Here is a 27,439-nt window from a genome sequence, read left to right as displayed (position 1 = left end):
TCCCTTCAGGTACCCAGGAATGTCAGTCACACCTCAGACCTGCTCAGCTCCCTCAAACTGCTCCTTTTGCCTGAGAGCTTAGTGTCCCCAAAGCTCTGAGGCCCAGAGAGGAGTGGGGACTGAGCTAGCATTCACTTGGGGAAACAGTCTGGCATTATCTGGTAAAGTTAGAGATATGCAAACCTTACAACCCCCTAACTTACCTTCTGAGAGTATACATGACTGTGTGGACCAGGAAATGTGTACAGGAGTGAACACAGCAGCATTGCTCCCAATGGCAAAAGCCAGAAACACCCCAAATATCTGTTAATAGGAGAATATGAATAAACAAGTTGTAAAGTCGCTCAATAGAATACTATACAGCAGTAAAGATGAACAACTACTACAGGCAAATACAAATATTGGTAACAGAAGGCATGAAGCATAGAGATGAAAAGTGTGCCCTCTGGACCCAGCCTGCCTGGCACGCAATCCAGGCTCTCCCACTTGCTAGCTGGGAGCTACTGGGAAAGCCCCTCATTTCCCTCTGTCAAATGGACACAGTAACAGTGTGTCCTGCAGGCTGTTATGAGGATTTAAATGAGCCAGTATTTACAAAGTGGACAGAACAGTGCCTGGCACACATATTCAGTGCTACATGAATGTTTGTTAGATAAAAATAGAATGTTAAGTGAGGTAAAAGCAAGTCTCTGAATATTGCATACTTTGAAAGTTCAAAAGCAACGAAAATGAAACAAGATGTTGTTTAGGCATTCGTATATACTATAAAGTTCCTCTCTTCAAAAAAGGGAATGATAAACAAAGTAATTTGGGAGCTGCGGGGAGGCAGGGGTAAGAGTTGGGGAAGTGAGCTGGGTTGTTGAGGTCTCAGGAGAGGGGTGGGATCCCAGGTGCTCACTGTGTAATTAAAAGAAAAAGTTTTAGCACAGTAATTCTTCAGCACTAGGGGCCTTGGACCTTAGGCCCAGGCTAACGGGGTGCTTTGGGGAGGAAGGAGGCCGCCCAGCCCCATGACTGTTTCCCACCACCGCAGCTTGCCCTGCAGAAGTGCCAAAGTGGCCTAGCTCTTGCTGTTAGCCAATCAGAGGGAGGAGGAGCTGATCCAGTCAGAGGGAGATGGAACCCAAAGAGAAAGAAAGAAGGAGGAAGACATGAGCTCATTCAAAAGATGGGTCTAACCAGTCAAAAAAAAAGGAGGGCCTCAGTCTAAGGGCAGAGGGTCCAAGCTTGTCCTAGTGAGGAGGAGGCCAGGCCCACCGAGGGGCCCCTGGAGGACTTGTTTCCCTTGTGGTTTTTTGCACTTCCTGTTCCCCTGCTCACTGCAAGTTCCTCTTTTTACCCTGCACTCAGAGCCTAGCAAGCGAGGACAGGGCAGGAGGCACCATGAGTGGGGGCCCTGTGGGAGGCAGGCCTGGGGGCCGCGGAACACCCATGGTTCAGCAGAACATACCTTCCACTCTTCTCCAAGACCATGAGAACCAGCGACTCTTCGAGATGCTTGGACGGAAATGTTGGGTGAGCTGGGGATCTCCTGGCCCTCCCTGTCTTTCTCCCTTTCCTCCTCTTCCTCTCTTCATCTTCCCCTTCCTCCTCCTCCCCTCCTTTCCTTCCCTTCATCTTTCCCATTCTTCCCTTCTCGTTCTTCCCCTCTTCCTCTCCTCTTTTCTCTCTCCATCATCTCCTTTCCTAGAACTCATTTACCCCCATTCACCAATCTTAGGAAGATCTCTAGGTCTATTTACTTTCTCTCTGGTTGTGGCTCTTCCCTTAGGGCCATGACAGCCATGGGCAAGGAAGGACCAGGTCTGCCTTCCAGATTCTCTGGTTGCCCCTGACCAGATCCACTGAACCCCACTCTCCCCTCCCAGACGCTGGCCACTGCGGTTGTTCAGCTGTACCTGGCGCTGCCCCCTGGAGCCGAGCGGTGGACCAAGGAGCATTGTGGGGCTGTGTGTTTCGTGAAAGATAACCCCCAGAAGTCCTACTTCATCCGCCTTTATGGCCTTCAGGTGATCCCCACCCTCACTGGACATGCCAACTAGTTTTCAACCCGCAAACCAAAATCTGTGTCCATAGTCCCAAACCCTTGGACAGATCAGTGAACCCCTGGGCCCCAGAACCAAAGATGTCATCCAGATGTCAAACTCTGGTTTGCCTTTCTAAGTCTGTCATGACTGACCCCAGAGTCTGCATGTCGAGATCTATAACCTGCCACATATTAGTATACCTTCTAAGTCTAATCTGTTCTACAAACTCCAAAAAAAAAAAGAGCACTATATTTTTACCTGAACCTTAAATCTTCTCTAAACTCAACATTTGGGTACCAGAAATCCCCTATCAAAACTCCTAAACTCCAGATGTTTGCCTAGCTCTTAAGTCATAAATCTGTTCCACAAACCCCAAACCTGAATATGCCATCGAGTCTTGAACTCCAAATCTGTCCTTTTAAACCCACAGAATGGACTCCAGAATTCCTGAATCTTTTCCACAAACCCCCAACCTGAACTCCCCAGGCACATACCCCAAATTCATCCTTCTAAACCCATAAAGATGAACCCAGCATAACCACGTCAAGATCCCAGGACCATCGAATACTGACCAAATTCCTAAACCATAACTCTACTTCACAAACCTAAACTTGCACATACCTTGTCTGAACCCTTCTCCCCAAACTCCCAAGTCCCTATGCCTGAACCTCAAATGTCAACCCTGACTCCCAATACTGGAGTCCTGCCTGCCCAAATGAAGGCTTCCATAAGGGGTATGTGGGATGGAGTCTAGAATGGGCTCAGTTTCCTATAACTAGAGTCCAGACTCCTCAAATTCGATTCCCCAAGTCTCACATCTAAGGCCCCAAATCCCAAATCCAAAGCTTTCACTGCAGTGTCTAACTCCCATAGTACAGCCCAACTCTCCACATCTAATTCCTAGACCCCCAGCTCTCTGATGTTGAGTTGGAAATCTCCAAATCAGATCTTGGGGCTTCAAATTTGGACACCATGCTCCCTGCCCAGATAACAGAGGTTTGCCACCCGGGGCATGCTTCAGTGCCAGTGTGTTCTCCACCTTTCCAGGCAGGCCGGCTGCTCTGGGAACAGGAGCTGTACTCACAGCTGGTCTACTCCACTCCCACCCCCTTCTTCCACACCTTTGCTGGAGATGTAAGTGACCTCCCAACTCCTGGGCCTCAGTTGGGGTTGGGGGAGGAGATGGGAGAGGTGTGCAAGGTCTGGAAGGCTTTTGACCCCAAGGTGTGTGCAGGACTGCCAAGCGGGGCTGAACTTTGCCGACGAGGGTGAAGCCCGGGCCTTCCGGGCCCTGGTGCAGGAGAAGATACAGAAAAGGAATCAGAGGCAAAGTGGAGGTGAGGAGACCTCAGGAGAGGAATGTAGATTGGGCAGAGGTGAGTGTGAGTGGGGAGCTGGAAAAGCCTCTCTCATGGTTCTGGTTCCCAGTCTACCTGTCTCTCCACAGACAGACGCCAGCTACCCCCACCACCAGCACCAGTCAGTGAAGGTGAGTCTTCTAGAGCAGTGGTCCCCAACCTTTTTTGCACTACAGATTGGTGCTCCTATGGGAATCTAATGCCTGATAATCTGAGGTGGAGCTGAGGCAGTGATGCTAGCACTGGGGAGTAGCTGCAAATACAGATGAAGCTTTGCTTGCTCACCCGCCACTCACCTCCCGCTGTGAGGTCCAGTTCCTATCAGGCTGTGGACTGGTACGGGTCCACAGCCTGGGGATTGGGGACCTCTGCTCTAGTGCAAGTAGGGGTAATAAGAGGCTAGCCTAAGAACCTGTGGCAGGGTTGTGATAGCTCCCTATCCATTCCATCTTCCCAGAAAGAAGAGGAGGGCTCCCACCTTTGCCCCCACCCCCAGGTGGAGACCAAGGAGGTGAGTACTGATTCTTCTGTGCCCCTTCGTGGACAGGTGGGTGAGTGGATGGACAGATGGGTGGGGAATGGGTAGATGGATGAGTAATTTGATGGGTGCAGAGATAAGTGGGTGAATGGGTGGGTAGATGTGTAGGTGGATGGATTAGTGGTGGATAGATGGTTGAGTGGGAGGATGAATTGATGGAAAGATCAAAATATAAATAGATATATAGATGTATAGGTGAGTGTATATATGCATAGGTGAATTGGTATATGGATAAGTGGATGAATGGTTAGATGATTGAGTAAATTAATGATTGAGTGAGTGATTGAACTGAACAGTGACAAAATTTCAATCAGTGAAGAAAGCAATGATTGAATGAATGAATGAGTGAATGAGTGAATGAATAATTTAACAAATTAGTGAATGAGCCAGTGAATAACTGAGTCAATACTTAAGTGATAAGCATGAGTGAATGAACAAATAAAGGAATCAGTGAATGTATGAATGGTTTGTGGGACCCACTTACCCATTTCTCTATAAACTCTCTTTGGATCCCTCACCCACTTCCTCTCTGATCTTAAAACACACACACAGTTTTCTCAAAGTCTTTCTATCTCTTGCCCTTATGCTTTGATTGGTAGATAAGTGAGTCAATAGTCTAGTCACCCTATTTTCCCCACAGGTCCAGCAGCTGGCCCACTGTCCCTGGGGCTGGTAACAGTAGACATTCAGAACCCGGACATCACAAGTTCACGATATCGTGGGCTCCCGGCACCTGGGCCTGGCCCAGCTGATAAGAAACGCTCAGGAAAGAAAAAGATCAGCAAGGCTGATATTGGTGCGCCCAGTGGATTCAAGTGAGAACCTCTCCCGAGTGGGCCCACAGATCCCTAGGAGGGGGGCAGATGAACAGGTGGACAGGAGGAGAGCTGAGTAGATGGAGGAATGGACAGATGGATGGATGAGTGGGTGAGTGAACGAGTGGATGGGTGAGTGCAAGGCCAGGACTAGGGAGAGGCAAGAGAAGTACCAAGGTTGCAAAATTTATGGAGACAGTCAGTCTCAGGGTAATGTAAATGCAATTCACGACTCTGAGAGTGAGTGCCTTCTTAAGTTTTACACCCTAGGCACCTCACTTGCTTCACCCTAGTTCTACCCTGGGTGGGTTGGTGGGTGAATAGATGGGTGGGTAGATGGATAGATGGATGAATGAATGAAATGAATAGGTGGGTTGAAGAATAAATGAATAGGTGGCTGGATGGATGGGTGGATGGGTAAATAGGAAGTGGGTGGGTAGAAGGATGGGTGAGATGGATATATAGGCTGATTGGTTCAAGACAAGATAGATGGGGATAGGTAGGTGCCAGATATGTGGATGATTGGACACTTCAGTGGATAAATGGACAGAAGTATGTGGTTGAATGGAGACAAGTGAGTGGATGGATGGAAAGGTGGGCACATAGGCAGATGGATGGGTGGATAGACAAATGTGTGTGAGGACAGATTGATGGACAAATGTGTAAATAGATGTGCAGGGGCAGATGAGTGGAAAGACAAATGTACAATACATCAGTGGCCTGACGTGAATGTGAATGGCTAGGTGGACAAATGAATGGGTGGATGGATGGACAGATGGGTCCACAAGCTATGGAGCCCTTCTAATTCCATAATTACTGCTCTCACTCATTCACTCATTCATTCACTCATGGCTCATTAATTAATTCTGGCCCCTCCAGAGTCCCTCTGGGCAGGAGAGGGCAGGAAGGCTTCACTAGGAAGGTAGGGAATGAAGGGCAATGGAGTTTCACTGGGGTCTACTCACCTTCCCTAGACATGTGAGCCACGTGGGGTGGGACCCCCAGAATGGATTTGACGTGAGTAACTCTAAAGTCCCCTGGACCCCACTCAACTCCCACCTACCCTTTCATAATCTACCAATCAGACCTATCCCCAGAACCCACCCTTCCCACACCCATCTCGGTTCCTTCTCTGGGGTGGACTCAGTGATAATCTGTGCCCCTTCCCTCCCCACCTTATTTGCCCACCCCTTTCCTGGACTTTTTCCTCCTGGGCAGGTAAACAACCTGGACCCAGATCTGCGGAGCCTGTTCTCTAGGGCAGGAATCAGTGAGGCCCAGCTCACTGATGCTGAGACCTCTAAACTTATCTATGACTTCATTGAGGACCAGGGTGGGCTGGAAGCTGTGCGGCAGGAGATGAGGCGCCATGGTGAGTCCCCCCTTCTGGACACCCACTTCTTCTCCAACCCTGGTAGCTGATTTTGAGAGATACACTGCAGTCAGTCCTCATGGAAACCCCTCTACTGCTTGATTTGGGAGTTGGTCAGTTGGGTACCCATTTTACAAATGAGCAAAACTGAGGCTTGGAAGGAAACTATAATAATGGCTATGTGTTATTTTCCCCCCTCAGAGCCACTTCCACCACCTCCACCGCCATCTCGAGGAGGGAACCAGCCCCCCCGGCCCCCTACTGTGGGGAGTAACAAGGGTCGCCGGTCCACTGCCCCTGTACCTTGGGAGGGTGCTCTGCCCCCACCACAACTCCCCCGGGACTCCCCCCACCCTCAGGGGGCCGAGGCTCCTCCACCACCACCTCCTCCAGCCACAGATGGGACCACTACTCCCTCCGCCCCTGAGCTGGGGGTCTGCCTCTGCCGCCACTCACCACCATCACCACCACCACCACCACCACCCAGCTCTGGGGATGGGCCAGTCCTTCCCCCACCCCCCCCTTCTCTGGGGCCTGTGGGGGGCCTGGCCCCTGGTGGGGGTCGGGGGGCACTTTTGGATCAAATCCGGCAGGGAATTCAGCTGAACAAGGTGAGGACCAGCAGGATGAAGGACTGGGGGTCTGGGACTCTGGAGAGCACTGTTCAAGTCAGAATATTGGGGGTCCAGGGCTATGACTGATGGGAGTTCAAGGCTTTTGGGGTTCAGTTATAGGGTTGGAAGGTTGGTAGGAAGAGGTGGGCTTGGAGCCTTGAAAGGGACTGGAGGGTGTGGGTGGTGTGGGAAGGGGCAGGGAGAAGGCCCTGAACCCTCTGTGTTGGACCCTGCTTGCTACAGACCCCTGGGTCCTCTGAGAGCTCTGCACTGCAGCCACCACCTCAGAGCTCAGAAGGGCTGGTAGGAGCCCTGATGCACGTGATGCAGAAGCGAAGCAAAGCCATCCACTCCTCAGGTGAGAGCCCACCCTCCCCTGCTACCTGCAGGCTGCCCTCTCTGGAACCTATCCTGCCAGGACAGTGACCCTGCTTCCAGGGCTAGTGTTGGCCTGAAAACAACCCCAACAGTCTCCATCAATAGTCACATTAGCCCCATCTGTTGATGATAGTATTAACGTAAATCTTGTATCAATTTCCTTTTAGACAATGCTAATGTCATTACATAACAATAATATAATTATCTTTGACAATAATATTAACATTAATATCAAGATATATCCTATGTCCACATTATTAACATTAATCCCATTTGTTCAGTAGTGTTAACATTAGCCTACTATGTGATGATAATATTGTAAAGAACCCCATCTTTGACAGTAATGTTAACCCAAATTCCATGTGTCAACAGATTAACAGTAACTCATTATGTCATATTATATAACTAACCCAATCTTTTTGCAATGATGTTAACACGAATCCCCTAGTGTGTCAACAGTATTGTCATCATATGACAATTATGTGAGGCTAATATGTGTGACAATAATTATTATGTGACAATAATATGATTAACTCCAACTTTGATGATAATATTAACATTAACCCAGACTATGTCCATAAGATTAACATGGATCCATTATATGACATTATAATGAACCTCATCTTCTGACAATGATATTATCATTAACCTCATTATGTGTCAACAATATCAACATTAACCCAGTATGAAACAATAATATTGTAATTTAGTCCCTTTGCTAATAATATTTAAATTCACTCCATTAAATGACAAACCCGTTAACATTAACCCTTTTTGTGACAATAAAATACTAAAGAACCACACATTTTTGACAAAATTAACTTCAACTCCAACTAGAACCCAGACCCCAACTATAATCCCTATCTTGTCCCAAACAGAAACCCTAACTCTCTCTCATCCAACGCATAGGCCCCAGATCTGATTTCCTAGTAAGAGACCTCAGCCCCCTCAGGGCCCTGAGTCCTGAACTCTCAGGCCCTAGGAACCCTCTTTCCCCAGGCTTTTTAACCCTCCTACCCATCCTGAGTTCCACTCTTTTTGTCTCCCTCCAGATGAAGGGGAGGACCAGGCTGGAGATGACGATGAGGATGATGAGTGGGATGACTGAGTCACCACCATCCCCACCTATTCAGTGCTCCCTCCCCTTGGCAGCCACTGCTCCCTGCTTTCTTCTTTTGGCTTCCAGGCCCCCAAGGTCCATTTCTTCCCCACCAACCTCTAATGATATTATCTCTGACTGACCCCCACACTCACCCTAGCAATAGCCAGGGCCCTTTTTATACAAATTTCTCAGTTCTCCTCACTCAAAGATTTTTAAACAAAAATAAAGTAACTGTCATTTTGTTTCTCTAAATCTGTTTGTCTGTATTGCAAATGTGGGAATTTGGGGTCCTTTTCCCACAAAGTCCCTTTTATTCATATATTTCATTTCATTTATTTAGCCTTACACATATACAATCCATTCATTTGTTCTCTCAGTCATTTAGCCTTTGTTTCCTTTTGCCTTTCTTTCCATAAACATTTATTGTCAGGCACTATTTTAGAAATTGGGGATAAAGCAGTGGAAAAAAATTGACAAAAATTCTTTCTCTGGTGGGGCCAACATTCTAGGGGCAGACATTGTGGGGTGGGGGAGATAGACAAGAAGGAAGGAATCAAAGAGAAACAAAAGATAGTTATAGATCATAAGTGCTTTGTGCTGAGAGGAAATTACATTCAGATACAGTATTCAGGGAAAGCTGCTTGGAGGAGGTGACGGTTATGCTGGACCTAAAGAAAGAGGAGTCAACTAGGTGAATATTTGGGGGAAGGGCATTCCAGACAGAGGGAACAGTTAGTGCAAAGGCCCTGATGTGGGAAAAAGCTTGACATGAAGCTGGGTGTGGTGAATGAATGGGAGTTATTTATTCATTCACTTATTTATTTTTTAAAAACCGTTCAATCAACACAATACTAGATCAAGAGAGTACTGGATGGTCAGACTTCCCCATGCTCCATGCATATAACAACTCACCCAGGATCCTTATGTGCAAGATCCCCCTCTCAATATTAGAATCTGGTTCTTCCCAGTTTCCAGTGCAAACCAAGTCCTGGCCAATGGCAATGGAAGAGACAAAGACTTAATAATCAGATAGATCTGCTCTGGAACCTGGGCAAGATGCCTCACCTCAGAGCCTTAGTTTCCTCATCCATACAATGGGAGTAAGAAAATGGAACTGGATTCCAGTTCAAACTAGAATCCCACTGGATCACTCCTCATTCTCCAGGACTTGCTCTCCAGAAAAAAAGGAACAATTCAAAACTGTCCCTGGTGTTTAAAGCTATTTCCAAGGGAGTAATTAGAAACTCTTGCACATTAAAGCCTAGAATCGAGGTTGCCTACCTCTTCCCATTTCTGAAATCTGATGGATTGAAGATCTCAGGTAGCCTAACTTTAGAGGAGGAGGAGGGGAACGGGGAGAAAGATAAAAGTGAGGGAGAATCCAGAGAGGGCAGGCTTCTTCCATCTGCAAGAGCAGTGGAAGAATTCCTGAACCACTGAGGTGCAGGTTGGGAGGTTAGGGGAAGAAGGGAAAGAGCCAGGTGGTGGGTGTGAGGTAGGAGGTATGGGAGTGGGAGCTGGCTCTTCTCCCAAAGCCGGGGAAGCTGAAGGAGTCTAAGTTTCCCTTTAATTCTTTCATTATTCTTCAATCTGCACTCTACCCGCCATCCACCCTGGCCAAGTCCCTGAATACTGAGTCTAGGAAGGTCTTATATTACTTACCCCCACTCCAAACTCCCCTGATGAAATTCTAGAAATCAATGTTGCAGAACCCCTTGGGCAGGCTTTGTCCTAGAAAAGATGTTACATCACACAACTTCTGAATTCCTAGGAGCACTGGTTAGAGCAGGCACAGACCTGGGGTAAAAGAATTGCTTGTGGGCAAGTTGCTTGACCCCTCTGGGCCTCAGTTTCTTTAGTCTTTAAAATGAAGACAAAAAATCTTACTTCACTGGCTGTGGCCAGAATTAAAATAACTGGTGCCTGGCTCCTTGTAGGCATCTATAAATATTAGCTGTTGCTGCTGCTATTGTTATTACTGGGTGTCACTGATCCTGAGTCACCACTGATTATAAAATGCACCATTATTTTATATATCACTAAGAAAGACAAGGAAGTACTGCCAATTAAATTATGATCCACCAGTGATGGAGAGATGCAGCCTGATCTCAGAGATGTTAAAAAATTAAGTGCGCCTTGTGCCCTGGTTGGCAATGCTGTTTCTTAACCTGCATTCTGGTTCCACATGTATGTTTGCTGGTGAAAAGTCATTCCACTAGTCATCCATGGTCTGTGTACTCTCTGTAGGTGTGCTACACTCCAATATGAGGTTTACATTAAAAACAGGTCAAACCTGTGTGGCATGGAATGGATAAAACCCTGTATTGGCCCCAGTGCTGGGCAAGATAATATACACTCTAGGCATTCATTAATGCTCAATGAACAGACAAGTGGCTGGGAGTAAGACACAGTAATAAGAGTAGCCTCTTACTTTTGAGGTCTCCTGAAAAGGTGTTAGTTCTTTTGAAAGATTCATTTACCAGGTTAGTGAGAGATTGCAGATGAAGAAAATGCCTAAGTTTACACAATTTAGCAAACGGTAGGGCTGGGATTTGAACCCAGGTCATGGAGCTACCAGAATCTATGCCTTTACGCACTATCCTAGACTGTTTGAGGAGGGCCAAAGGATGCTCCCCAAAGACCCCCACATTGCCCCTCAAGATTTAGGCAGAAAGGGGTCATGATTTAAACCACTCTCATGGATTGGACAGGCCTCCTGGGTTCCTCAGAGTGGGAAGGTCCCGCCTGCCTGGAGAGACTGGGGGGCATGTGAGGACCAGCATCTGACACTGTTCTAGAAGGAATAAGGAATCCATGGTGAGCTGTTGGCTGTTCCACTCATGGTAAGCAAGGGGTGATGGAACCTTTAATTTCTCCAGCTCACAGCTCACAGCTCACAGCTGGACTAGCAGGCAGACAGAATAACCATTTGCTTAACTGTATAACCATTTGGTTGACTACATAACTCATGGACTGACAGGGAGAGAGGGAGTTTGATGAACTGACAGTGCAGTTTCCCCACACTGTGTGGTACTGAATATCTAACTGAATCACAGCCCGCCTGGGACTGGCTGCGGCTGGCGGTCTGACAGTGTAGAAGACAGAAAGCCCCCTGAGGGACTGACATTCTGTCTGACTGCTGATCCATGATGTTTGCTGCTGCCCACCTGGGTGGCAAGATGCTTTGAATGGATGACTATTGCTAGGAATTACACCTGACCCAAGGGAGCATTGGATGTTCTGCTGCCTGACGATGTGTAAAGGAAGGCTACCCTGAAGGGATTTCAGGCTGAGCAATGGACAGATCTGTGGCCGTCTGATATAGGCAGCTGTCTATGGAGACCAGCTGACCATTCTGACCGAATCACAGCATGCTTGACAGACCGTGTACTCAGTTGGATGCTGAGAATGGCTACCTGGCTGACTGTCAACATGATTAGGGGCAGTCTAAATGAGTCACAGGCCAGCCCACCAACTGCAAGATTGAGGAGGCTGGCTGAACAAGGTTAGAATCACAGCTGCCCACATGGGTCAGAGGATACTGACTGACTGTCCAATGGGGGCACGCCTCCCTGAGAAAGGACAGACTGCTGACCCACTGACCAGAGGGGTGGAGGCTTAATGCTACCTTTAGTTGCTGTGACTATTTGCTCTGAGAAAATAAGTGCCTGATCATGGTGGGAATGAGGGGAGAACGACAGAGTCACAGACAACTGACAGTAGACAGCGTGACTGCCTGACAGGGCTACATGAGATGCTGAGAATGCCAGCCTGGTCAGACCTAATCGCAGCCTGCCTGAGAGCGTGGCTGGTGGCTGAGGCTTCCTAAGCCGAGTGTGAGATGACTTCCCCAGAGGGATTCAGAGCACGTGCCAGGGCGAGGGTAGACGGAGAGGCCTCTGAGTGACTGCCAGTGTGAAGAAGGCAATGACAGGCTGGCTGACTAGCAGTGTGGCTGTTAGGAAGCGCCGTATGTCCTCCTCAAGGGAACTGCTGCTGGCCCGAGGGCACGGATGGCTGCTGCTTGTGACTGACGGTATGAATGGGGGGCGGGATCTGACTAGACAGTTGTGGTGACTGACCCATTGTGTGATTTGAGTTAGGACTAATTTGAGACTGAGCAGCAGTCTAGCCATAGTTCACTGTGGAAGGGGAGTCACGGTCTGCTCGGGGTTAAATTGGTGACGGGCTGCCTGACGGTGGTAATTGGAGGTCTGACAGAAGAGGATTCCCCCCCGCCCTCGTCTGGCTGACTGACAACGGGATTGGCTGACAGCGTGACAGACAGACCGGCGGACAGGCAGAGTCTCCAGCAACAACCGCCGCCGACGCCGCGCAGACGCACGCTGGGAAAGCGCCAGGGAGCACCCGCCTTCGGGACCGAGCGGAGTGGCGGGAGGGGTCCGGTCACGGCTTGCCGGTTGGTCCGCGGGGGCGCTGTCGCGCTGCAGCGCGGCCAATAGGCTGCGCATTCTCGGCCACGCCCGCGCGAGCTCTCTTCTCGCGAGGCCGGTTAGGCCCGAATGTCGTTAGCCGTGGGGAAAGATGGCGGAAAATTTAAAAGGTGAAGCTGTGGTGGCAGCGACGCGGGCCGCTGGCTGGGCCGGGTGGGCTGGAGGGGTCGTCGCGGGCTCGGGGCCTCGGCGTCGGAAGCCACGGAGCCGGAAGCCTGGCGCGGAAAACCTGGGGCTCAGGGAGCATGGGCCTGGCGCGCGGGGCTGGGCGGGGCTGAGGGGAGGGGGCGCGTGCTTTGAGCTGACGGGCTTGAGGCAAAGTGGGCACTCGGGAAGGGGGCGCGCGCCTCAGATCGCGACTGGACGGCGCGCGCGCGCGGGGACTTGTCCGGGAGGCCGCGCCCGCGCGCGGGAAAATCAGCCGCCGGTGACCGTTATCCGCTTGGTGTCCACGCGAGACGCCGGAAGGGGAGGGAAGGGAAGGGGACGGACCTCCTTTTCAGAGTGGGGGACAGGGGAATCTTGAGGGGAATGTATCTCAGCGGGTGGGGGGGAGGATCTGTAGAAGGACTCTCAAGGAAGAGCTGGCAGGGGGCTTCCCGAATAGGAGAGCTGGACTCTCCCGTGTGCAGGGAAAAAGGGATGACTTGCTTAGTATGTTGAGGGGAGTGGGCTTCTCTGTGTGAAGAAAGCTATGGGGATGATGGGTTCCACAAGTGTGAGGGGGAACTCTGAGGGCTAGGAGAGTCCACCTGTGGTCAGTGCGGCGCCAGCAGCTAGAAATATGAGTTGGGACCACATTAGTGGGGTTTCAAATACAAGTTGAGGGGTTTGAAAGAGAGAGACGTCATAGGGAGAGGAAAGCGTGGGCACAGTAGGCCTGCCTAAGTGGGGGTGGGGAGTGGGGAAGTGCACACGAAATAATTTTGCAAAGCTCTTGTAGATTTTTTAGGTTGACATCTAGAGCATTTCATCATGAGTTTAAATGTTTGAGTTTTGTGATGGGAGATAGAAAAAATTAGTAGGAGGAGGACTGACCACATTTGGAATAAATGTTCTGTGAAATGATCTGATAAAATGGCTTCTGAAGCACATTATGAATGTGCCTTGAATCTTTGAATTGGAAGGCTTTAAAAAAAAAATTTGTCTTGAAAATTGTTGGTAGCCCCAGAATGTTCCAGGTATATTTAAAAGAATCGTCATCACTCACCTATTACTGTTTGCCTGTTCCTGAATTCCTTTGGGCAAGCTTTACCCTTCACAGAAATGTGGATAGACAGAGAAAGTCAAAATGCAGTGTGAAAACATACTTTGTGGGTTTAAGGCACCCAGACTAATCTTTCAAGGAGGCTTTCTGTAATCTAATATCACTGCACAATCTCTTATTCATAATTTTGAAATCTAAAAAGCCCTAAAAACAAGTTTAGTACCATTCAGTTACAAAAGTAGACCATAAGGTGGGACTATTCAGTGCTACTATCTTGCATCTTTATTTAATGTGAAAATTCAGACTTTTGCTATAGAACTATTAAAGTGTTTGATTATGGCTTGAAGCCCTTAACCACACTGGGGGTGTTAGGTAATGTACGGGATGTACCTAGAACTACACTTATAAAAAGAATTCCAAAAAAGATCTGGCCTCAGGGATTTCAGATCAGGGATCGTGGACCAGTCTTTCCCGTTTGTTTGCTGCCCTGGAGGTTTTAACCCCATCCCACATAGGCCCTTGGGGCAGTGCACCCTACTGAGATAGGGGCAGTTCTCTTTCTTTTGCAAGTGTGGAGGAGGAGAATTAAGTCTCTAACTTTAGGTATGTTTTGCAGGCAGGTTTATGAATAGTATTGAGGAAGTTGGAAGTTCTGGGAATAGCTTCCTTTAGGACATTCCATGCAGCAGATCCCACTTTAAGATCAGCTGCTCCAGGGGTAGCCTTGGACAGTAAGCATTGGGGTTGTAAGAAGTGGCACATTTTTGTGGTAGAAAGATGTTAGCTTTGGAAAGTCCTGTGGATTAAATTTCACTGACTGAGGCAGTCCTTTGGAAGTCCTAGGGAGGGCTTGGGGTACCCTCTGAACCCTGAATTCACCAGGATGCCAAGTAATTGTTTCTTTCTGGCCCTCTTGTTCTAGGCTGTAGTGTGTGTTGCAAGTCTTCTTGGAATCAGCTACAGGACCTGTGCCGCTTGGCCAAGCTCTCCTGTCCTGCCCTTGGCATCTCCAAGAGGAACTTCTATGACTTTGAAGTCGAGTACCTGTGCGATTACAAGAAGATCCGCGTGAGTCTGGAGTGACCATGGCTGGGGCTGGGGGTGTCTCAAGAAAGCTGGCTTCCTGCCCCCATATCCCTCACTACCTACATCTGTTTCCAGAGGGAATTTTCTCCTCTGATCTTAAAAGTTGGATTAGTAGGCTCTCTTCTCGTCTCCATCTTGTGGAGAAACTAAGTGAATTTCTGAGGAAAGCAGGAGCCAGGACAAATTCTCAAATAAGTGTCTCCTCACCTCCCTAAAAATACAAACAAGTTGTAAAGATTGAGCTGCTGAGCCTGCAAGTAGAGATGGGGGAGAGCTCATGGTTATTGAGCACTTTCAGTGTGCCAGGCACTTACTCTCAGAAACTCATTTAATCCCCCCAACAATTCTGTGAAATGGAACTGTAGTCATGGCCAGAGGAGGTAATGGCAGGATAGTTAAGAGAACAGATTGGCCCCAGCATGCTTGGGTTCAAATCTTGGCCATGTAACCCTGGGATACTTACTCACATTCTCTGTACTTCATTTTCCTGATCTGTAGAATGGGGATGCTTAGTAGTTATCTACCTCATATAGAATTGTGAGGATTAAATTCACTAGTAATACTTCTAAGTTGCTTAGAACAGTACATCCTTAGGTAACGAATGCTAGAAAAATGTTAGCTCGTTTCCCTATTTACATATGAGGAAACTAAGGTCCAGCAAAGTTAAATAACTTGCCCAAGGCCACACAACTAGGGAGTGGCAGGTTCAGAATTTGTACCCAGGATGTCTAACTAGAATCTGTGTAGTTAAACTTTATCCTATAACTCTCTCAGCATGAAAAGATCCCTCTGGCTGCTGTGTGGAGAATAGACTATAGGGGCTAGGGTGGAAGTAGGGGAATCGGTGAGGAGGCTACTGCCACAGTCCAGGGCAGCAATGATGGTTGGATTCTGGATGTAGTCTGAAGGTGGGGCTGACAGTATTTGCTGAGGGTGGATGTGGAGAGTGTGGAAAAAAAAGGAGTCAAGGATGACTAAGGGTTGGGGCCTGAACAGCCAGCAGGAGGGAGCTGATGTGAGGGAAGGCAGAGCAGGGAGTAGGTTTGAGAGATTAAATTAAAAAGTTATAATTTAGACAGAGTGGGATTTGAACCTAGTGATCCAGATTTTATTGCTTGAGCTTTTTAATCACTGCACGGAGTCAATCCAGAAAAGGGTGGGGAGTGGTTTGGGTGTTATCCATCAGCTTTGGGATGGAATTCCCACAAGGTCTGGCCCAAGTGTCTCACCACTTACGGTGTCCCTATTCCCCTGCCCCCCCTTCCCAACAGGAACAGGAATATTACCTGGTAAAATGGCGTGGATACCCAGAGTCAGAGAGCACCTGGGAGCCACGGCAGAATCTCAAGTGTGTGCGCATTCTCAAGCAGTTCCACAAGGACTTAGAACGCGAGCTACTCCGGCGGCATCACCGGTCAAAGCCACCCCGGCATCTGGACCCAAGCTTGGCCAACTACCTGGTACAAAAGGCCAAGCAGAGGCGGGCGCTGCGACGCTGGGAGCAGGAGCTCAATGCTAAACGCAACCATCTGGGACGCATCACTGTAGAGAATGAGGTGGACCTGGACGGCCCCCCGCGGGCCTTTGTATACATCAATGAGTACCGTGTTGGTGAGGGCATCACCCTTAACCAGGTAGCTGTGGGCTGCGAGTGCCAGGACTGTCTGTGGGCACCTGCTGGAGGCTGCTGCCCCGGGGCATCACTGCACAAGTTTGCCTACAATGACCAGGGCCAGGTGCGGCTGCGAGCTGGTCTGCCCATCTACGAGTGCAACTCCCGCTGCCGCTGTGGCTATGACTGCCCCAACCGCGTGGTACAGAAGGGCATTCGCTACGACCTCTGCATCTTTCGCACAGATGATGGGCGTGGCTGGGGCGTCCGCACGCTGGAGAAGATCCGCAAGAACAGCTTTGTCATGGAGTACGTGGGAGAGGTAGGGAGACAGGACCGTGCATGTGTATGTAGCTCTTCCCACCATGTGTTTCCAGTGTGTGTCCAGCTCTCCTCATGGTGTGTCTGAAACTTCCCTGCTTTCCCTGTGGGAAAGGTGGGGTGGGGGTGTTTAACCCAAGTACTAGGGACATCCTGGCAGCAGAGATCATTGCAAGCTGGTAGTTAAAAGCACATTGGGTTGACTTCATAAGGGTACCTAGGGAAGAAGAGAATGGGAACTGAAATCCAGACAGTGTTCCTTTTAACAGGCAGTGTGGTCTGCACAGGGTTTTGTCACCTGAAAAGGCACTTCCTCTTCTCATTTTACAAGGGTCCAGATTATTGCCAAGCAGTGTCTGCCTGGAAGGAGCACCTTTTACTAATCTGTACAAAAGGAACACAGTCTGCCATAGGACATAGACATGCCTTGCGGAGGTTGGCTGCTTCCTCCTCTAGACATGTAGGACACTGGGGAAAGGCCGGCTATATTAGGCAGGCTAGGCATCATACCAGACAACCTGCAAATCAGTGGTTTTGCACATTAGAAATCTATTTGCTCTTATAACAGTCCAGCATGGGTGTTTGAGTGGTATCCTTCCACACAGTGGCATGGCCAGCTAGGCTTTTCCCTTCTTGTGCCTTTGCCATCCCTGAGAGCCTCGGAGCTGCCTCTAATTTTCAGCTTTGCCTGGCAAGTTGGTCAAGAGTGGGGAGGTTTCTAATGGGCCAGGACTGGATACAGTGCACATCATTTCTGCCCACATCCACTGGCTGGAACTAAGTCACTGGCCTTACCTCTGTGCAGGAGAGAAGTGTGATTTAGCCATGTGCCCAGGTGGAAAACAAGGGGTTTCGGTGAATAACTAGCAAGTGTCTGCAACAGTATCATGTTCTAAGGTGGAAGGCTGTGGGCATTTGGGGTGGAGCAGTTCTTTGTTATAGAGGACCATCTCATGCATTGGGGAACATTTAATATCCCAGGACCTGGACCATTTAAATCCATGAGTGTGCCCTGTCATGGTGACAACCTCAAATTCCTCCATATTTCCACAGGTCTCTTAGGGGTCGCTGTGGTTGAGAAGTGACAGAAATTGGCCTAAGGGACACACTGCTGAGGATGTCCACACTGTAGTAATGACATTGATGAAGAGGAGAGTCTCCCACTCTGATGAACTATGAAGTAGACAGGGTCATAGCCCCGGGGGCAGAGACAGTCTAGAGGCAGAGCTGTCCATACTGCACAGGACCCTGACAGTCGATGAGGAGATATCTATACCCCAGATAATCTTGATGGTCTGGTGGAGGAAATGTCTACACGTCAAAGGACCTGTCAGTCTAGAGGGAGGAGGAGGTGGTCACACTTCAGAGGGGTCCTGACAGTCTACAGGAAGAGGTGTCCATGTCCCAGAGTGACCTAGAGAAGGAGAGCAAGCTCTCTATATACCAGAGGACCCCGCTGGTCTGACTTAGGAAGTGTCCACATCTACACTGTCCTGATAGGAAAAAGAAGTGTCTTCACCCCAGGATTGTGACAATCTAAAGGAGATTGAGTCTATGCCCAAGATGACTCTGATAGCCTGGAGGAGTCGTCTACACCTTCAGTGTCCTGACACTCTGGAGGAGGTATATAGATCTCAGAGGGATGGTAATAGTGGGGAGGAGTTGTTAACACCCCAGAGGGATGTAATCAGTCTGGAGGATATGTGCACACTCCAGAGCCTCTGCCTGGAGGAGGAAGGTGTCCTGACCCCACAGGAACCCGACAGTCCTAGAGGAAGTCCAGGGCAGGTAGTGTCTCTAGCCTCACTCTACTGTACTGATGAGCTCGAGGAAAGGCTGCCTACAACACAGAGGATCCTGACAGGTGAGGAGGAGGAAGAGTCTGCAGCCCTCAGGCACCCCAAAGTCCCCTGGGCCGGGTCCTTTTCTGGCTACCCTTCTTTAGTATCCTTATCCTTTATGCTGCAAACATTGGGGTTTCCAGGGCCCTCTTGCTCCCTGTTTTCACTCTTCCCACTCTCCACACGTTCTTTCTGAGCTATTTCTTGGCTTACCTCCTGCCACATTCAGTAACTTCCAAGCCCCCCTCCAACACTCTAAGACCTGTGGAGCCTCCCGATGGCAGCAGAGGCCCCCAAACACTACCAGAGCCAAACTCATCTTCCTACACGCCCTTGTGAGAAGGTAGCATGGCAAAGTGGGCAGGAGGGTGGACCCTGGAGCCTGGCTACCCAAAGTTGAATCCCACGTCCACCACTCATCAGCAGTCACTTCTTCTCATGTCTCAGTTTCCTAATCTGTAGAATGGGAATGATAATAGCACCCACCTCAAACACTTGTTATAAGAATTAAATAAGTTATGTGTGAAGCACTTAAACAGTATTCAGTATACAGTAAGTCTTCAATAAATGTTAGCTATTACATTCCAAAATTCAGAAAACCAAAAGTTTTTTTGTAACCCATCTGCCTGTAAAAACTAACTGGACCTGACTTGGGCCTATTTATAGTCTTAGTGTGAATATTCATAAATTTCATTGCAGAAATATTAATTTACTTGATTATGTGGTTCTGTCTCAGACCCTACCTAGTGTTAGGATAATTGAGGGCACACACCCCATACCCGTTCACTATGCTATCCTTCTACAACCTGAACAAGGCATTCACTCTCCTACCTTCACGTCTGCACCAACGATCCCTGCAGGTGAGCTGCCCTTCCTCTCCTTTGTACCTTTCCACCTTCCATCAGAACATCCCCACCCACCCAACAGAGAACAGCTTGTTTTATCCATTCTAAAACATGCATTTTCTTTATATTTTAACAACTCTGAAGTGACAGCGAGTCCTAGTTTAATTAAACGATGGCATATCGTTTAACGAGCAGCAGTTTTTCCTTTCTTGGGAAAGGGCATATAAGAGAACACCTTACATTTTGACAAGATACAGGACTCATAACCCCTCCTAACACTGGTTTGTGTCCTCACTAAAACAAAACCAGAAACACCTTTCATATTCCTGATCTAGGTGAATCTTTACAACAACCTCTGTCAAGCTAGGATTATTGTCATTGTCATCCCCAATCTACAGATAACAGAACTGAGGCCCAGAGCGTGTAGTAAAGTGCTCAGTGTCATCAAGCTAGTCAAGTGGGTAAAAAGAAAGGCCCAAGCGTCTAAAACTGGTACCCTGCTAGACCTGGAGTTTTTTTGTTTGCTGTTTTTGTTTTGTTTTTTGTTTTTTTTTGGCTGAGGAAACAGGCACAGGGAGAGAACATTCAGGATCCCATATCTGGGAGGGGGCAGAGCAGCACCTGGACTTTGAGTCTTCAGGTTCCCATGTCAACACCCTTTCCAAGCTGCCAGTTTATATAGCCCAGTCATTCTGGAGAGTTGCTAGGGAGCACGGAGGGACATGGACTGATTTGTTCTTGAGTTCTCAAGGTGGCCCAACCCTTACAGAGGGAGACTGAAGACAGAGAGAAGGAACGGTTTGTGCCCTGGAGGGCTTGCAGTGTGACTCACTCCTGGTGAGACTAGGGGAACAGGTAGGGGCAGAAGAGGAAGAGGAGACTGGGGAGGTTATGGGGCATTCCCTCTGGCTGAGGAGGGGCTAAAAGGAAAAAGCTGGCTCAGTCACTACCTAATATTCTCCTGAGCCCAGCAGAGACTGCTCTTTGATCCCAGGGCTTCAGAGAGGTTGTTGAGGATCAGGACTGGGAGGTTCAGGAAGGCTGCACAGAGAAGTAACATCTGTTGGAGCTGATGCCACAAGAAGAGTGTGTTCTTTAGAAGGTGGAGGGAAATCTGCCTTGATGTCCTTAAATGCTTCTGTGCCTTCTGTTGTATCCCTCAGGAGAGTCCCTACTCTCCAACCTGGTGTCAAAGCCCTTTTATGATCTGCAGCTTGCCTTAGAGGTGTCTCTATTCCATTGCCCCTTGAACCCTAAGCACTCTTGCACTGTGGGTGTCTGAGTCCATGTCTGTCACCAGATGGAGAGGCAGGACTGGACCTGGTCCCTGTGTCTCCCCAACCTAACTGACCCCTGAAAACAGGGATCTGGCTTGGTCCCTGTGTCTTTAGCGGACAATGACTCCTGAGCCCTGGGACCAGGCACAGGGCAAGCCTCATAAAAATCCAGTGAATGGATGAGTGAACAAATAAAAATTTGGGTATAGGGGAGCCAGATTCCTAAAGGAAGAGCTGGAGTGTAGGGCAGTGAGCATTGTGACCTGAGGGATAAATCTTGGTCTTCTGAAGGTGTTGCTGATAGCATTTGGCAGGGAGCAGAGGCTGAAGGTGATGGTGTAAAAGGTAGGGAGAAGACAGGGCACTGGTGTGGCCATCCTGACTAGAGAAAATGAAGGGTAGTCAAGACTGGAAAGGGACAGATTTGAAAGTAGAAAGAACATGGCCACTGGCTAGCATGAGGGTGAGCAAGGAAGGAGGCCAGTGGGGTGGATCCAGTGTCAGCAGGGGGCTGGTGATGGGCATTGGGTCTCCAATGAAGGGAGAGGGAAGGAAGATGGTCATGGTAAAGGGAAGAGAGTATTTGAGTTTCCTGTAGGATCACTGCTGGAGAGAGGAGAGGTCGCTGGGCTAGGAAGAATAAAAAGATATTTCTTGCAAGTCTGCTGTGTGCTGTACACTGTTGGCACTTGTCTATGAGGGGTGGGCAGAAACCCGAGAGTGGAGAATGAGATATGCCTGGTCTGGAGGGAACCCAGGCTGAGGAGTGGGCAGTCTCGGGTACTGTGAGACCCTCACCCAGGGATGGGCATGATCGGCTATACTTGGGGATTGCCAGAGGCTGTGGTTGTCCCCAGGGGGAAGGGGACATGTGGGATGGAGAAGAGATTGGGCGGGGGGTGTGGTGGGGTGGAGAATCCATCAGCAGCATTTGGGAGGCAAGAACAGGTCAGGGTTAGGATGGTGGAGCAGCTTCATGTTTACTGGGACAGCAGGGGACCCAGCCTGGGAGGAGATGCCTCCTGCTGTCTTAAATACCAGTTGTTGGCACTGTGCAGACTCAGGGCTTAGGGAGGCAAGTGCTTGTCTCCTCTTTTCATCTTCCAAGTTTTTGTCCTCAGCCTCTTTCTTGAGATCTGAGACTCTCAGGGGTCTTGGTCTTCTCTCCTGACCTAGGTCTTTCATATTAAGCTTCAGTCTCTGTTTCTCTCTCTCTCTGCCTCTAGCTCCTGTCTGAGCTTCTCTCCCATTCAGTCTCCCTTTCCCCACCAGCCCAGGGCTCTTTCTTCACCTTGTTTTCCGTGTCCTTCTTGCTGCTGTGTGCATGGCTGTACTCTGGCTCTCTTCTCTTGTGTTGGGTCCTGCAATGCCTCAGGCCCTCTTGCCCTGGATCAGCCATCCTTTCTCGTTCTACCTCCCTCTGTTGAGCCCTGGGTCTTTTTCTTTCTTGCTCTTGATCTGGGTCTCCCATATCTCGCTATAAGTCTCTCATGATGGGGGTGTGTCTGTCTGTCTGTCTGTCTGTCTGATGACTGGACCTTGTAGCCAGCCTCCGTCCACCATTGAGAGACTCCCCAGACCATCCAGAGTCCTGAGGAGGGATGAGCAGCAGCCAGCTGAGGCCCAGCCCCCTGAGAAAGGCTGACAGATTCTCTGCCTTACTGCCTCTCATGTGCCCATACCTGCCAGCCCTGCTGAACCAGCCACATGGGTGGGAGTCCCTTCCTCTTCACTTGTTCTTCTCCTCCTGGGGGGCCAGGTGCTGTGCTGGCTTTCCTGAGCCTTCTTGGCCAATCCCCACTCCCCTGTGGCCCTCTCCCCAGATCATTACCTCAGAAGAGGCGGAGCGGCGGGGTCAGATCTACGACCGCCAGGGTGCCACATACCTCTTCGACCTGGACTACGTTGAGGACGTATACACCGTGGATGCCGCCTATTATGGCAACATCTCCCACTTTGTCAACCACAGTGTGGGTACCCCGCAGGTGGGTGGGGGTTGGGAGGAGCAGGCTGGGCCCCTCCTCACCCTCCCACTGTTCGTTTTCTCCCAGTGTGACCCCAACCTCCAGGTGTACAACGTCTTCATAGACAACCTTGATGAGCGGCTGCCCCGCATCGCTTTCTTTGCCACAAGAACCATCCGGGCAGGCGAGGAGCTCACATTTGATTACAATATGCAAGGTGGGGGTGGCAAGGGACTGGGGGCAGGGGCACATAGTGACATGGGACACAAGGATCCCTCCCCAAGGGGCTTTAAGATGCTCTGATTCTCAGTTTCCATTCTGGACTCCCGGACCCCTTGGTGGGGGGGTCCCCTCATTCCCAACCCTAAGACACTCGTACCAACTTCTCCCAAGACTCCTGGGGGAGGATGTTTGGCTCGTTAAGACACTTCTCCTGACTCCAGTCTTGTCTGAACTTCCCTAGTCCCCCAATCTTCTCCGCTCCTCACCCTCTTTGGCCTTCCTCATTCCAAGCCTCTGGACACTCTGTGGCCTCCAACCAGTCCCCTACTTGACAGACTAGTCACCTCTGAGACACTCAAGGGGGGATCTTTGGCAGGAGAGTTCAGATGCCCCTCTGGATGCCCAGGTGACCCTTTATTCCTGGACCTATGCCTGACACAACCTTCCTGCTTCTCCCCTACAGCCCCCTGCTTTCCTCACAACCCCCAACTCCTGGCCATCTTCCTAACACTTAAACAACCTCCAGTGCTGAGCTCTGGCCCTAGCCCCAAACCACAAACTCCATGACCCCCAGCTGACCCAAATCCCAGACCTGCTCCCAGCCTCCAAGATCCCTGGGTCTCTCATGGTAAAGGGGCAGCGGGACACTTCACTTAGGCCTTCTAACAAGTCCCCTCCCTGGCTGTGACTCCACAGTGGACCCCGTGGACATGGAGAGCACCCGCATGGACTCCAACTTTGGCCTGGCTGGGCTCCCTGGCTCCCCCAAGAAGCGGGTCCGTATTGAATGCAAGTGTGGGACTGAATCCTGCCGCAAATACCTCTTCTAGCCCTTTGAAGTCTGAGGCCAGACTGACTGTGGGGGGCCTAAAGCCACCCATCCCACTCACCCACTACCCATCGTTCCCCTCCTATTGAGGAATGACTGCCAGAGCCTCCTGCCAGCCTCCACCCGCCCCCACCTGCCCGGTGTGTAGGGGTTGCAGTGAGGACTGACTCCAGGAATTCCCCTCTTCCCACAATTTATCAACACCAAGACTTTCTGCAGTTGGGATTCATGGCCTATGAAGGAGGTACAAGGGGTGAGCCCCAACCCAGCCCCAGAATAGAGAGTTTGTTTTTGCACCTGCTTCTGCCTAGAGCTTGAGAGATCTGTTGCGGGCCCTCTCCCTACTGCCCCAAGAGTGTGGAGAAGTGGCCCCAGGGCAGGCTGACATTAGAGCCCAGACTTCCCTGCCCACTTGATTCCCTTGCCACAGAAACTTTGTGCTAGTGAAAGAAAGGGAGTCTCCAGGGCTGGGGACTGAGGCTGGTTTGTGCTCATGCTTACATGCAAGCTGCACATCTGAGAAGTAGATAGCCACATGCCACTGGAAGGGGAGTGGATGCCCATGGCCTACTGGCCAATGAGAGGAAGGCAGACTCTCCCTGCCTTTGGGGTACACAGAAGGTGCCTAGGGCTCTCAGGAGCTTGCAGGGTGCTGGTAGCCCCGCCCTGAGGTGTGGTAACTGCTGGGACTGCTCAGAGCTGGAACCAAGACCTAGCTAGGCTGTAGATAGCACTTAGGACAAAACTGTGCATTGATGAGGTGGTGATGAGGTGCCAGGCACTGGGCGGAACACCTGGTCTACATGGATTGTCTCAGGGAAGCCTTGAAAACTATGGAGGTGGATCCCAGGAAAGGACCCATGTGGTAGAAGGCCAAGTACAGGCCAAGAACTGAGGGATGGGGATGGCTTACCTACGAGGGTGTGGTGAGGTGACAGGGAAGCCCCTGCCACCTGACAGCCCCAGATCCCAGCCCTTTGCATTTACCTTGGGTTCACTGGTCTCGTTACCTGCCCACAGATGTACAGAAGGCGAAGGCTCTGATGGCTGCCTTGCCCCTTGCTTCCCCAAGAGTTTTTCTCTAGGAAGCCTTCCCTGACTACTTGTGCCCAGAGTGCCCCTATGTGAGAGTGTGTGCTCTGCTACCAGATGCCAGATCTGTGTGGCTGTCTGTGTGTCCTGTTCCCTGCCCCCACGTTAACTTTCAGGCATGGACTGAATCTGGTTCTCCTCTTGTATATTCCTCCGCCCTACCCAACCTGGGGTAGGCATCAATAAAGTGAGTTGTTGACTGAAAAAACCAAGGTGTGGGGATTGAAGACCTCACTTGGTGGAGGTTGGGGGGATGAGAGGCGGGGGAATGAGAGGCTGGGAGCTGGGGTGCCCAGGGACATGTTCCTCAAACCTCGGCCATTTGACTAGAACACCCTACAGTGTATCACCTGCACCACTATCCCCCCAAAAGTAAATGAAATCCATTGCTATAAATGGACAAACCATTATCATTTGCCATAAACAAAAATAACCTGAGGAAAAAATACAGTGGAAATATAGAAATATACAATTCTAGCTGGACCCTCCCCACTCTTAGAGGCTTTGAACCCAAAGCCTGCCTACTCCATTTGAATAGAAAGTCTGTGCTTTTAGTGTATTTATATTTTCTGCAAATATTTATTGAGCACCTAATATGTGCCAGGGTAGAAAGCGGAAAACAAGGAGATGGCATTTCAAATATACTTGTTTTCATCATCCCTCAACCTGAATGTGAGCCTGTGCCCTTTGTTTTTGCTCAGATCTCACATGCTGTAACAGATACCCAAAGATTTCAAAGACCTGACACACAGGTGACAGAATCCTAAATAACTCAGAGACCTCTACACACAGGGCACCTAGGCTCCCAAACATCTCATAGAACATATACCCTTGGGATTGACCCCAGACCTCAGAGACCTCACATCTTGGACACACATATTCATACAGCTTGGAGATCTCATACCTGGATACAGGCCCTGAATAACTCAGACTGCACTGAAACTAGGGGACCCAAACTCCCAAAGAGCTCCAACACCTAAATGCTGCCTCCTACATTGGGATTTGGATCCCAAACACATCAGAGTACTTTTCTGGGATAGAAATGAACAAATATCTCAAAGATCTCACAACCTGGGATACTGCTACCCAAGTTATTCAGAGCCTTCGTACCGTAATCATCTATTCCCAGACTGCTCAGAGCCCTCACATCCTGTGACAGATCCCCAAACAGCTGAGATGTCACCCTGGACCCAGCCCAAACACCAGAGAGACCTCATATCTGGAACACAGATCTCTAATTCCAAAACCTTACAACTTAGACACAGACCCCCAAATTGCTCAGACACCCTGGAAAATATGGAGCACTAAATATCCCAGAAACCTCACTCCCTAGAACATGATGCCACAAACAACTCAGAGCCTCAAGTTTTGCACACACATCCCCAAAGAGCTTAGAGATTTCACAGCCTGGAAACAGGCCCTGTTCAGAGAATTCTGACCTTGGGAAACAGATCTATGTACAGCTCAGAGACTTCACATCTGACACAGACCCCAAAATAGTTCAGAGTAGGACACCCGAGGAAAGACTACCAAACACTTCAGAGTCCTTGTATTTTATAACCCACACATCTGAAATTCTGACTACAGACCCTCACAATGCTCAGAGACTCCACGACTGGGAATACAGACCCATCAATTTCTCAAGAGAACTCACAAACTGGTAGAAAGGTGGACAAAATTCAGAGACCTCACAACCTCTTCTTAGACCACCAGATAGCTCAGAGACCTCACACCCTGAACATGATACCCAAGAGTTCCCAAATCCCACACTCTGGAACATAGGCCCTAAACCAGCTCAGAGACCTCACACTCTCAATACAGATTCCTGATCAGAGATGTCATGTACTGGACACAGACTTCCTAAAAATAGCTCAGAGCCTTTGTATACTGAGACCGATCCCCAAACAGCTCAGAGGCCTCACCCACTGGTTCATGGAAGAGCTCAGAGACCTGATATCTGGATACCAATCTTCTACATAGTTTAGGGACTTCACACCCTGTGACAAAGACCCCAAATGTCTCTGAGATCTCACATCCTGGACACAGACCCCAAATGGCTTAGAAATTTCACATCCTAGGCTCACGTCCCCAAACAGCTCAGAATCTTCACACTTCAAACACAGACCTCCAAAAAATTCAGAAATATACCCTGTACTCAGACCTCAAAACTGTTCATGGAACTTGCCTTTTGTACTCATATCCAGAAAGATTTCAGACACCTGACACTCATGGACACAGCTCACCAAACAGCCTAGGAACCTCACATTCTTTGCAAGGTCTGCCATAAACAGCAGAGAGACCTCATAACTGAGACAAAGACCCACAACAGCTTAGGGACCTCATGTTGTGGACACAGGCTCTCAAACAGCTCAGAGAACTTCTAACCTGGGAGACAGACACAAAAACAGCTCAGAGACAGCACAGCTGGCTACATATGCCCACATGGCTCAAGTACCTCACATAGGACAGAAATCCTCAGAGAATT

The 27,439-nt window shown here is 49.5% G+C and overlaps 2 protein-coding genes across 4 annotated transcripts; both read left to right on the top strand.

Annotated features, from left to right (window-relative positions):
- Window positions 1-1,350: 1,350 nt before the first annotated feature.
- WAS (WASP actin nucleation promoting factor) lies at window positions 1,351-8,456 on the top strand. Of its 2 annotated transcripts, XM_039843751.1 has the most exons (12): window positions 1,351-1,515; window positions 1,869-2,009; window positions 3,075-3,161; window positions 3,262-3,364; window positions 3,475-3,516; window positions 3,843-3,896; window positions 4,564-4,738; window positions 5,713-5,755; window positions 5,957-6,110; window positions 6,312-6,721; window positions 6,968-7,082; window positions 8,155-8,456. In XM_039843751.1, exons 1-12 carry the CDS (start codon window positions 1,384-1,386, stop codon window positions 8,208-8,210), a joined length of 1,512 nt encoding a protein of 503 aa, XP_039699685.1. In that variant the 5' UTR covers window positions 1,351-1,383; the 3' UTR covers window positions 8,211-8,456. The 2 variants fall into 2 exon arrangements, with proteins under 2 accessions (XP_039699685.1, XP_039699684.1); XM_039843750.1 differs by having other exon boundaries at window positions 5,713-6,110.
- Window positions 8,457-11,724: 3,268 nt separating this feature from the next.
- On the top strand, window positions 11,725-25,162 carry SUV39H1 (SUV39H1 histone lysine methyltransferase). 2 transcript variants are annotated; one of them, XM_039843748.1, is made up of 6 exons: window positions 11,725-12,240; window positions 14,788-14,933; window positions 16,223-16,885; window positions 22,671-22,817; window positions 22,899-23,028; window positions 23,730-25,162. In XM_039843748.1, exons 1-6 carry the CDS (start codon window positions 12,132-12,134, stop codon window positions 23,861-23,863), a joined length of 1,329 nt encoding a protein of 442 aa, XP_039699682.1. In that variant the 5' UTR covers window positions 11,725-12,131; the 3' UTR covers window positions 23,864-25,162. The 2 variants fall into 2 exon arrangements, with proteins under 2 accessions (XP_039699682.1, XP_039699683.1); XM_039843749.1 differs by lacking the exon at window positions 11,725-12,240 and adding an exon at window positions 12,259-12,768.
- Window positions 25,163-27,439: the final 2,277 nt, after the last annotated feature.

This window comes from Pteropus medius, unplaced genomic scaffold (assembly GCF_902729225.1).
Source record: "Pteropus medius unplaced genomic scaffold, Ma_sr-lr_union100, whole genome shotgun sequence".
Taxonomy (NCBI): Eukaryota; Metazoa; Chordata; class Mammalia; order Chiroptera; family Pteropodidae; genus Pteropus; species Pteropus medius.
This window is presented reverse-complemented; position numbering and strand designations above follow the sequence as displayed.